Source organism: Macadamia integrifolia, chromosome 11 (genome assembly GCF_013358625.1).
Source record: "Macadamia integrifolia cultivar HAES 741 chromosome 11, SCU_Mint_v3, whole genome shotgun sequence".
NCBI lineage: Eukaryota > Viridiplantae > Streptophyta > Magnoliopsida > Proteales > Proteaceae > Macadamia > Macadamia integrifolia.
This window is the reverse complement of record NC_056567.1, coordinates 9,683,485-9,695,652: the sequence shown is the minus strand read 5'-3', so window position 1 is coordinate 9,695,652 and position 12,168 is coordinate 9,683,485. Positions and strand designations below refer to the sequence as shown.

The 12,168-nt window shown below is 37.6% G+C and overlaps 1 protein-coding gene across 2 annotated transcripts; it reads right to left on the bottom strand.

The window, feature by feature from the left end:
• Positions 1-1,336: 1,336 nt before the first annotated feature.
• Positions 1,337-5,693, bottom strand: LOC122093268 (histidine biosynthesis bifunctional protein hisIE, chloroplastic). Of its 2 annotated transcripts, none has more exons than XM_042663553.1 (6): positions 5,539-5,693; positions 4,930-5,194; positions 3,377-3,622; positions 3,202-3,297; positions 2,860-3,011; positions 1,337-1,669 (listed from the first exon to the last, which is right to left on the bottom strand). In XM_042663553.1, exons 2-6 carry the CDS (start codon positions 5,089-5,091, stop codon positions 1,477-1,479), a joined length of 849 nt encoding a protein of 282 aa, XP_042519487.1. In that variant the 5' UTR covers positions 5,092-5,194; positions 5,539-5,693; the 3' UTR covers positions 1,337-1,476. The 2 variants fall into 2 exon arrangements, with proteins under 2 accessions (XP_042519487.1, XP_042519488.1); XM_042663554.1 differs by having other exon boundaries at positions 5,543-5,689.
• Positions 5,694-12,168: the final 6,475 nt, after the last annotated feature.

Sequence of the window (12,168 nt, the reverse complement as noted above, 5' to 3'; positions counted from 1 at the left end):
ATACTTCACTAAAGAAATGATATCACTCTCAAATTCCAAATCGCTATGATAACGGTAAGGAAGATAGGGAAAGGTCAAAAGTCAAAAGCCATAGATTAAGCCATTAAGGCACAAAAAAATCTTCTATCAAAAAAAAAAAAGGCACAAAATCACATCAATACCTACTTTTGTTGAAAAATGAAGCATCCCATGAAGACTTGAATATCACATCACTGAAAGCATAAAATAATATTCCATTTATTAGAATATTTTATTGAAATCTTTGATATCCAGTTTGGACTCATAGGTCAGGTATTCAATGGACCAAGAATGTACAGCCAATGCCAAAGGATTAAGATTGAAGAACAGTACTATACAACCATTCTTTGAATGGAAGTGATAGGAAAGAATATATACCATTTCGTGGATGTTATTCTTTTAATTAATATTACTTGGGTTGGTATCTTTTACCTTTTTATATACGTGTAGAATCCTGTTCTATTTTACTTATTTCTATGAGAAAAAATGATAATCATCAGTGATCAAAGTATAGCTTTTGCTTGTGGGGTTAATATGGACCCACAGGACTAGTCAGACTAAGGCTTAAATACCTGTCGTCAACAAAAAAAAAAAAAAAAAAAAAAAAAAACAATTTTCATGGATTTGCTGTCTAGCCTAATCTTATTTTCCTTATCTATCCCAATTAGGGTCCTAATTTTAGTTGAAAATTCAATCTACATGAATAAATATTTAAATAGTAAAATGCTGTGGGAAGAATCCAAGACATGATGAACAAAATTGTTGATATGGGCAAAATATTTTAACATGTTATAAAATGAAGCTCCATGCAAAAAACTCAACATCCACCCTTTTTGGTTGGGGGAGGGTGTTGGAAAGAAAGGGGGTGTAAGGTGAATAAAAATGTTCTACTTCATAGAAAAAAAAAAAAAAAAAAGGCTACATAATAGTGCTAATAGATGATAAAAGCTTTGGGTTGGGGATCACTACCTGATTCCGTGACCACTGTGTAAGGGTGGGGAACAATTAAGAGAAGCAAACAGGCAACCAAATCAAGGGGAAGGGGGTGGGGGAGGAGGGCGAGGGTGGCCTTTTTGCTAACCCTGTGTTTGGGTGTAGAGGCACATGATCAAACAATGATTTTTTCCCCTAAAGTTATATAACTCATAATAAAAAAAAATACATGATTGTGAAAATTAGTAGCATTTGCTTCAACTCCAGAAGAACATCCAATTTTTCACCAAGAGATTTGCAACCTCGCCACCCCCCCCCCCCCACACCCAGAAAAAAAAAAACTTGTAACAAATTCATGCGAAATCAAACACAAAAAAAAAGGTCATACAAACAACAACTCAGCCATATTTCAAACCAAAAAAAGTTATCCAAAATAGTAAATGTTTTGCATTGTACAATGAGACACGGTATTAGAGCACCTACAAAACTGATCAGAAGCTCTCCATAGCATGTTCAATGATCTGATTACCTACTGCTCTTTTCCTCAATGCCTGATTGAGAGAATCTGTGCCTAAGGAGTTCAAGAACCTCTTCCATCCTTACATCTTTAGCTGAAAGTAGTACCATGGCATGATAGAGCACATCTGCCATCTCTGCAGCTGAGCGAGACTTATCCTCATTCTCCTCTAACGTTCTGCATAACTCATCTGCCTCTTCCCTGCATAAGGTTTCACATCAGATTTCACATAAACAAGTACATAACTAAGTGGCTATTCTGTTTGAAAATGTCTCCGTAGGAGCATTGATACACTTTCCCTGTGAAGAAGTAAATTTGTTAGAAATGTCTTCTAAATGAGTGGGTCTTTATCCCTGCTCAACCAACTTTGCCAGGGTGTTTTTTAGAACATTGAAGCAAGCACTAAGAGTAACTAGACCAATAATATTTGTGTGTTAATCTTAACATTTCTCTTAAGGGACAAAACTAATCGGATTGGAGAATCATATGCATCCAACAGGGAAGTGCTGATCAAGGCCATAGTGGATTTTAACCTATCCCAGCAAAAAAAAAAAGCCATAGTGGATTAGATAAGAAAACTCAAAGACCAATGGAAATATTAAGATATTTTCATAAATAAGGGAAGGACCTTTCCTTTACCTCTGGGGGTAGGAAAATCATGATCAGGATAGCGGACCAAAAGCTATGGAACTCAAGTGTGGCTATTTTGTCGAAATGGAAAGGCTTTATTTTTTGAAATTTCGAATCATTAAAAACACTATGCCCGGCTGAATATCCAAATTCCTTTGAGCTACTTTCTAGAGTATAGACCTGATTTACACACCAGATCCTGTTTCTTGGTAGAATTTGTTGGCCAGTTGTACACTTCTCACATCTGAAACAAAATGATGGACGACATTGCAGGCACATTTAGGATCATCTAAAACCTCGGAGTAAGAATTGGGGCCAACTAAATTGGCTTAACCTCAACCTGATTGAGCCTGCCCCATCCTTGATTTGGAATTTGTTTCAAGGCCTTCGGAAAACTGACCCAGCCAAATCAACCAAACTGAACAAATAAAAAAATGTCATATTACACATCGTATGTGTACGTTCGCAAGGGTATGGTTGTATGCTACCAGGATCTCTCCAGCAGGATGTGGAATGATTGTCATACACCACATGGGATATTGTAACACCAAAAACAAAAGAAACTAATGAACCCACCCCAGGTTAGTAAGATTAACTGAATTAGAACCAGTTTCAACTTGAGTTTAGAACCACCATGTCCAAAATCTACACAAGTAGCACTGCCTACAGCATAATTGAGCGCTGTATCTATATACAAGGCAAAAGAATAACTTGGAAACAGAAAATTCTAACAAGCTGCTGTAGCAAATAATATATTATACCGAATTTTAGAGCAAAGCAACTTGTTGTCACACAATAGCCGTTTGGTCCATGATGGCTTCCCATTTTCAGTTCCTCCAACTTCTGCTTTGCGTGTGGAGATTGTAGATTCCAATGAGCATAAAGTTGTCAACAGAAGCCTATCTTTCGAATCCTGTCACAAGCGAACCATAAAAAACCTGATTAAACTCTATTCTATCCCCTTGCACTAATGTAATGAGTACACCACACTCAAAAAACAAAACAAAGTCGCACTAAAAGGAGATCAGTACTTCAAAAGACCCAATAAATGCACACATGCCTTCTTGAAAGAAATCACAGTACAGGAGGAGATGATTGCATACCTGTGAACCTTTCAAGAAGTCAAACACTGATGTATAATAGCATGTCTCTGAACCTGTGTGGCATGTTGGGCCATCAGGCTTCCCGAGATATATTATCTGATACAAAATTCTGAGTTAGCTTGGGATCAGATTTTGAAAAAGGAAGCTCTTGTAAGCTACTAGTCTTAAAACATACAGAATCGCGATCGCAATCAAGAAAGATGTCATGGACATTAATGAAGTTCATGGATGTCTCTCCCTTTGTCCACAAAGTTGATCGTGAACGGCTATAGAACGTTGCCTTTCGTGATGAAATTGTTGTAGCTAGTGCTTCCCTGTTTGCAAAGCCTTGCATCAAGACAGCTCCTGTGTCTACATTTTGAGCGATTGCCACCGCCAAACCTCTATGATCCCACTTGACAGTGTCCAACAATAGCCCAACCTAAAATATTCACATTAAAATATGAAAAATTACATCATTATTTCATGTAAGAAAATTAGTTAGCACATAGAAGATGAACAAATTATTTAAAGTTGAGACGAAGAAAGAAAGAAGGTTTAGGTGCGACTCAGGCTTGCTTATGCATAAATTCAGACCACTGAACTGGTGAACAAACTCACATGGCCAACTTAGTTGATGATCTATCTTGACACTGGAAAAATGAGATAAAGCAGGGGGAAAAAGAAACATTATTCAACAGTTTTAACAGAGGCAACAATAGTTACCCAACCTCTACCAAGCTTCCCTGATACTATGAAATTAATAATGATCGTTTTTTTTTTGGGGGGTGGGGGGTTTTTGGAGGAAAAGCTACTACGGAAAAAATCAATCAACGAACCCATGTGGAGGTTCTAAAAGTAATACTTATCAAATAATAGGTTGTAGGGCTTTGTTTGTGCCCTTGATTGGGCAGCTGAAACAATTGCAGAAGATATTTTGGCTTTGATTCTGTGTTTTCTGTTGCTACTTTTAGATTCATTCCTTGGGACTCCAATAGGGAGGCTCATTACTCCGCGAAAGGATACTTTGTTATAGATGTGTCTCAGGTCTGGTGGATTCTTCCACTTCGTGGTCTTGTAAAAATTCTGTTTTTCTGGGGAGGAGTTTCTCTTCCTTAGACTTTTGCAAATAAAATTTTCCTAGTTTCTATCAAAAAAAAAAAATGCTCAGTAAGTTGGATAATTCATTGATTTCTTCAATTTCTTTTCTCAGGCGACCAAACAAATACAGTTGAATGGGTAGTAACATTAAACCAATTGAACTGATTTGGTTTACATGTAGGTGATCATTTATATGTGAACCATGAAAAGGGAAAACAAAGATACGAAAATTTTATGCAACTCATCAATCATAGATACCCCAAATAGTTCAAGTATAACAGCAGCAAGGGATTTATTTATTTATATTTTTGGTAGAGACCAACAGCATTATGTTTCCTCCTTGATTAAGAGTTCTATTTTAACTTGTTTGAAAAAGTGACTGAGATGCTAAATTTTCAAGACTCAACAAAATAAGAACCCTTCTGATAGAATCACAGCCATAACAAAAGTTCATATTCTAGAATTGGGAACAACCCCCCCACTTTGAAAGCATAAAATGTCCAAGCATATAAAAGCACGAGATATAGATTCAATATGTAGAGTTTAAAAAAAAAAAAAAAAAAAAAAAAAAAAAAAAAATCAAACAATAGAACACTAAAATCCTCACCAAAATAAACTATAATGATTAGAATTTCTAGGTAGGAGTACCTTTGATTCGGAGAGAAGGTCTTTTTCCGACTTTGCAGCAGAAGCATAGACTAAACAACAGTTCCTCTTCTTGCTGTTATCTCTGACGTTGACATGAGCGAATGATAAAACATTTTCCTTTGCTGTATATCTTAGAAATGAGGGACAGTAAGAGACTGCCATTAGGACACTAGAGATAACTTAGGCGTAATCTCTGTCAGTCTTTGTTCTTCAGAACATTGGTTCGAAGTGGTCCAATCATCAAACTGGTGAAGGGGGATTGTACCTGGTTTTAGAAATACAATCACTGAGACTCAGAAAAATCCCCAATTACTAAAAGTGATAAACCAAAAAATGACTAGGTAAGATGTAAGGGGGATATACAAATTCAAATCAATTATAAACCCTCAACGAATTACACTACCCAGATTTGACATTTGAGCTAAATCAAAGAATCAGAAGAAGAAATTAGTCGCAACGCAAGTATCTCTGTTTCCCACTGGAAGTTCAATCTCGCAGACGAAACTCGCTTAATGGATGTTAGAAATTCATTTTGATATAGAAGAATAAGAATTGATTGATGATGCACATGCAGGAGCTTTGAGAGAGAGAGAGACAGAGAATTGTAACCTGCAACGTTTTGTGCGTCAGTCCAGACTCTCGAATCCCTTGAACATCTACTTTGAGCGGCTGCTTTCGCAAAGAGGTAGGGTTGAATGAGCAGAGAGGCAGAGGAGACACAGGAGAGAGATGGGTCTTCCGTTTCCTTTTGGCGGGTTTCCAACACGGACGGTGTCCCCATATTCCTGCACCGGCTCTTTATTTCACCACGTGGAGCTACATTTTGCCTTTTTTTTTTTTTCGGTTGAACCACATTTGTCTGCGCCGACCATTTTATGTAGGATCCAATAGGGGTGTCAATTGGACGATTCGATTTGGTTTCGATCAGGTTGAATCGGTTTCAATTCAAGAATGTATGAGTCTGAAATCGAACCATTAAGAAATTTTGGTTTTCGATCAATTTCGATTAGATTTGGTTTCGGTTTAATTTGATTTTTTGTACTAAGTTACTAACGATTTGATTTGGGTGTAACTCCTTTCACATACTCACAAAAAAAAAAAAAAAAAGTCAAAACAAATTCATTCATCCATGATCGGGATTATAACATCCATGATGATCCATTCAATAAAGTTCTGGAAGTCATGATGATCCATCCATTTATTGAATTAATTCAATCACTGATCCTCTATTAAAAAAAATAATAATAAAAAATAAAACGCTACATCAAGTTTGACAATTTAAAACTTAAGAAAAAAAAATTATAATATCCATGATCCATCCATTTATTAATTCATTCATTGTTCCTCTACTTAAAAAAAAAATAAAAAATAAAAATTCAACCATTGTTTTACTCTCATCCTCACAAGTTAAACTATTTCAAAAAAAAATATTTGTAAATTATAATATCAAATTATCTATGATCCGATGATCCATTCATCCATTAAGTAAAATCAGTCACTGTTCACTCTTATTCTCACAAATTAGAACCTACAAAAAATGAAAAGAGGACCTATTAGCCACAATTCATAAAATTAAGAACCAACATATGATGAAATTTGAGTATATGATTGATTTGTACCGTTCTCTACTACACTTTAGAGTGAAAAGAATCACCCCATGATGAAGCTTGGGGAGTTCCAATTGGTCCACACCCCCTTTCACTAATTGGCTTTGGCATTAACAACACATCTTTTACTATATCGGCCATGTCATCGGCATCATCAACAGGCTTAGTTGTAGACAAAGTACAACCAATCAATTATTATTATTAGACTTAAAAACTAAGTAAAGTACAAAAAATAAAATAAAATAAATATGTGAATGGAAATCACCTTTGGAATCTAAATCAAACATCCAATATCGAAGACAAATCAATGTTCAGCATTGGTAGGAAGTAGTTTACTTCGATACTTGTCAATAACATGACCCTCTGCACTAAAAGCAGACTCTGAGGCAACCGTTGAAATTGGAATAGCTAAGACATGACAAGTCATTCGAGCCACTTCTGGATACCTTGTCCAATTTGATCTCCAAAATGACAACACATCAAAACCATTGATATCATCATTGAATGTGGTATTTGGTTCATCTAGATACACATCTAGTTGTAGTTTAGATCCATTATCAACTTCAGCAATCTTAGATGCCGTAAATTCCTACGGAATATAAGGAAAATACAAAGTAGAAGTAGTTAGTACTTAGCCTTCATGATTATATAAACTTGCAAATAAACAAAAACAATAAGGTTGTAAATGATAAATGTATGTACCACTATATTTCGACGAGATCTAGAAGTCCCTACTTGATTCAATAAAGTTGTAGAAGACTCAATACCACTTGCATTCATGCTCTTGTACTCACTGAATAGCTCATATAATGCATTTTTCACACGACTAGCAATCTCAAACAAGTTTGGGTCCAAGGGGGAAAGTTTTTTAAATGTCCAATTCACAAATCCAAGCTTGTAGCGAGGGTCAAACACTAACGCAACAGCCAATATCACACTGACTTCAATACTTATCAAATTTCTTCTTCATTCCCATAGCCATTCTCTTCATTAAACTTTCTTCATTTGATATCTCTTCCAACAAACTTTGGTGGATCTCCCACACATTGAGAAAATATAAATTTGCAGTGGGATACTTGGAACCAGAAAGCAAAATTATAATTTCATTGAAAGGTTGCAAAAAACTCATCAGTTTTTCAATTTTTGACCATTGTTTAGAATCAGGACAAGTCTTATAATGGGGGTCCGCTAATTGGAGCTGCTCAAACCCTCTCCTATAAAATAAGGCAGACTCAAGCATGTGATAGGTTGAGTTCCACCTCATATGTACATCGGTATGCAAATCCTTACTATATACTATTCCCACTTGTTTATAACATTCCAAAAAGCTCACCTTTCTTGCTGAGGATGCTTTCACATAACCAACACTAGCACGAACCAATAACACAGATCCATCTATGCACTTCAATCCATCTTATACAATGAGATTTAAAATATGTGAACAACAACGATTGTGAAAGAAAGCATCATCACATAAAAGAGATTTCTTCAAATTCATACCCCTCCTCAAGAATTCAACAAAAGAAGTATTTGCACTAGCATTGTCTAAAGTTATTGAAAAAAGTTTTTCTTCAATCTGACAGAATTTTTGAAATCATTTCTGAGATATATATGCCAAAATGTGGAGGCAGCATTATACAAAACCGCAACAACTTTTTATGCAAAATCCAATATTTATCAATTTAATGGGCAGTCAAAGAAATATATCCATCATTGGTGATGGATGTCCACAAATCAGTAGTTAAAGATATTCTCTCATTCAAGGATTTAAGTAAACCCTTGATTCTGATACATTCCATATCGTATAATTTTAAAATATCAGATATTTGTGTGTTTCGACTGATATGGGAGTATTCAAAAAAAAGAAAGGTGATTAATTCTCTAAACTTCTCATATTCAACAAAAGTCAAAAGCAACTCGTGCTTGATAATAAGTCGAGTGACTTTATTGCGGATAATTTCTTGATCAACCTTTTTATCTCTAATACCCATTTTTCCTCCATTACTAGCAATAATCATTTGTTGGATATCTTGGGTATCTCGTTTTGGGCAAATTCGAAGATGTCTCCCAAGGCTACCTATTCCATTAATGCTAGTGTCAACCTTATATACTTGCCACATTTCTTATATTCAGCTCTATCTCTCCCATCTTCATAACATTTACCATCAAGTGGTATAAATTCATCCCACACAGCACTTCTTTTTCTCCTTTTGTTATTTGAAGCTATCGTACTTGCAGTAGTTACTGTAGTTGATCCTTCTTTAGGTAATTCAAGTTCATCATTAGAATTGTAATCAGCATTAAGATCAATACAAGGCTCCTCCTCAATATCAACGACAGAGATAGGTCGTTTTGACATTTCTGATGCTAACTACTGTCAATGGGAAAAGTGAGAAACATATAACATATTCTAAATCAAATCAACTAATAAATAAGTAACAATAATAAACCAAAGGCTATGGTTAAAAAATTAGAACAAGTGAACAACATTCGTTCTTAATTGAATAACTTTAAGGTTTCAAAAAAAAAAAAAAAAAAAAAAACACCTCATCATCTTTGTACATAATCCCTAAGGATTAGTTTTCCAAAAAATCCATTATAGTCATGCTCACAGTACTAGTGAAAATCCCAAAGATGGACAAATGTCAAATGGTGACAGTAATTGGTAGTTGCACAAGAAAAAGAAAGAGAGAGAAAAAAAGAAGACAATCCACCACCTAACCCTTCATCATTCATATTATTTTTAGTTGAAAGGAAGCTTGAATCTGGCAAGAACCTTCCTCTACTCTCCTTTTACTGCAAACAAACATTGGAAAAGAGACACAAAAGGCCCACAGATTGACATTAACTGATGAGAGCTTTAAAAACGCTCCCTTTATTTTCAAAGAAAGTGACAGAAAGACATGCTACAGAAACTGTTTACCAGAATTATGCCGAGTCAACTGTCAACGTCATTACGTGAAAAGAAGACGAAGGAGAAAGAGGACGCAAGCAGCCAAGCATAGCCGATTTCGCCACTAAAGTGTTCAACTTAGACTCTCGGTCTTGTCTTGGAGAATGAAATATATTAATTCATTAATTATTGAGTGACGACTGCAACTCCAAAGAGAATGATGTATAGACTATAGTATTAGTATAGGTGTCAAATAGGGTTTCACTTTTCAACCAATTGTCGGGTTGATCGATCAGTCCCTTCGGGTGCCCATTGGTTTAACATGAACCGAATCGAAACCGATAACTTTTAATACCCCTGATCCGAAACCAATCTAATAAGCCCTCGGTTCGACTCGATCTGGATTTTTTTGGTGGGTTTCGGTCGGTCTTATCGGTTTGGGTTCATTTTTGACACCCCTAGATCCAGATCCTTTGTTATTCTTGATCATGTAGATGTGCGAAATTTGAGATCAGATCTTTTCTCGGATCATGACCTTGTGCAACAATGGTGTGAGATTGTTGCATGAGATCATGGTCCACGAGAGGATTCAGGTTTCAAAATTCTTTCACTCACTCATCTTTCCATTATGTAGTTTTCAACCACAACCATGTATGGTGGTGACTTGACATTCTTATCAGATTTACAAGTTTAGTATTTTATTTCAACCATGAAGTTCGCCATATATGATACATAATGGTGAAGGATTTCCTACAAGAGCAATGTAAGAAGAAATTTGATCGTAGCACTTATAAGTGATCAAAAAATGGTATAATCGATATGGGAACTACTTGATTAGAATAGGAAAGCGAATATCGGTGTGGGTCCCATTATTTATTATGTGAGAAGCATATAAAAAGTTCGGTTATGCTTGTGAGTAGCTCAGCATTTGGTGGCCGAGCTACGAAGGACAATCTGGAGGTGATTGATCCATAGGCTGGCATGTTCGTAGGGAACACTGGAAGAAAAGAAAGCGGACTCTATGAAGCTCTAGCGGACTTCCCAAAGTTCACTTCGAGGCAGATAATCGGCCGGAATATCCTATCTCTTTTCCTTGATCGATTGCCTAAGGCATACAGATCAACTTGTTCGGAGTTTTTTGGTTCGGATGGTTTGCTACTGTTTTTGTAGCTCCTTTCCTGCTTCATCATTTTCTGCTCGCTGGTAAGCTTTAACTTCTCTTAGGTATTCTGCTTCTTCATCATTAATCATACATAGATCTCTATTGCCGCCTTACGCCACCCCTTTCTGGCTCGGCCCATTCATACATTTTGAAATCCCACAACCGAAAGGTGCGTCATTGGCCGAGCTCTCTCGCCTATCATCATTTGCTATCTCTTGAATCGTGCTTCAGTCAAGCGCCTCATCTTCCCTAATATCTATTGGGCATCGTTCGTCTACATTAGATGGGTTTATTGAAATTTTTTGGTCTGTCCAAGGGATCTCGCTCGCAATAATCATGATTATCAAAAGAAAATCCACTCTTTTCGTAAGGATCACCTTCCTCATTGCTCCCCATGAATCGCTTGCTTTGTGTTTCCATTATGAATTCTTCTTGGCGGCTGCTGTCAGGATTTTATGGCCTTGGTATCAACATTCATCCTGCTATATATACTGGTTTGGTGTTGAAGAAGGGTTATCCATAACCTTCTACATCCCCTGTAGTAGTCCTGAGAGTGATCGTACTTGTGGATCAGTTGTGTCTTGATTTCTCCTCCATGGCTTCCAATTCGAACCTTAGTATCACCACCCCCTCTTCTGATTCTTCTCCTGTGTCCACCTTTGCTGATAAGCTTGCAGCAGAATTTGCAGCCAAGCTAGCGCTCCCTGATATGAGCATCCCTCTAGTGGACTCATCTGAGAATTCTCTACTCAAGGCCAAACTCAGTTTCTAATATTCCATTGTGGGTTGTGATGCGGAAAAATTTGACTGAACTATCTCTCATGCAGTTCCTGGTGCTTTGGCCGACCTGCACAGAAGAGATGACAAGGAGAGCCGGGCTGACCTGACGGGGGACTCTCTGATGCCTAAGTTAGACCTTTCCACAACAGATGCTCAAGAGAGCTTTACAGTATGAGAAGTGAGTAATCGATCTTCCGTGATGGAGGCTTACCTAGGTATTTATAGGCTGCTCATGGAGGGCAAGTGGGAGACGATTGTGAAGAGTCCTGCTTAGGCATGGAGTCCTCAAGGAGAGTGACTCTGTGATTCTGGGAATATTCCTGGAACATTCCCCTCCTAACTAGGAGAGATCAACCGTGTGACGTCATGATGACGTGTAGTGGATAGACTACATTCCTTGAATGTAGGGGTGGACGAAAACACGTTTCTGGAATCCTTGTTGTTGACGTCGGGTCGAGGTGGCAGCTCGGCCAGATGAGGCCGAGGTAACAGCACGACCCGATGGACGTCAAGGTAACAGTGCGACGTGATGGATGCCGAGGTGGAGCACGGCCTATGGAGAGGCAATAGCACGACATGATTGAGGCCGAGGTGGAACACGGCCTGATGGATGCCGAGGCAGAAGCACGGCTTGATGGAGGCCGAGGTGGAGCACGGCCTGATGGATGCCGAGGCAATAGCACGACATGATTGAGGCCGAGGTGGAATGCCGAGGCAGTAGCACGGCATGATGGAGGCCGAGGTTGAGCACGGCCTGATGGAGGCCGAGGTGGAGCACGGCCTGATGGAGGCCGAGG

Excerpts from the sequence above, each read along its gene's own strand:
- LOC122093268 (XM_042663553.1), bottom strand. The coding sequence starts at position 5,091 with ATGGCAGTCTCTTACTGTCCCTCATTTCTAAGATATACAGCAAAGGAA. Across the intron at positions 3,623-4,929 it reads ACCTTCTCTCCGAATCAAAG|GTTGGGCTATTGTTGGACAC; the intron begins GTACTCCTACCT and ends TGAATATTTTAG. Across the intron at positions 1,670-2,859 it reads TTGCTTTGCTCTAAAATTCG|GGAAGAGGCAGATGAGTTAT; the intron begins GTATAATATATT and ends AACCTTATGCAG.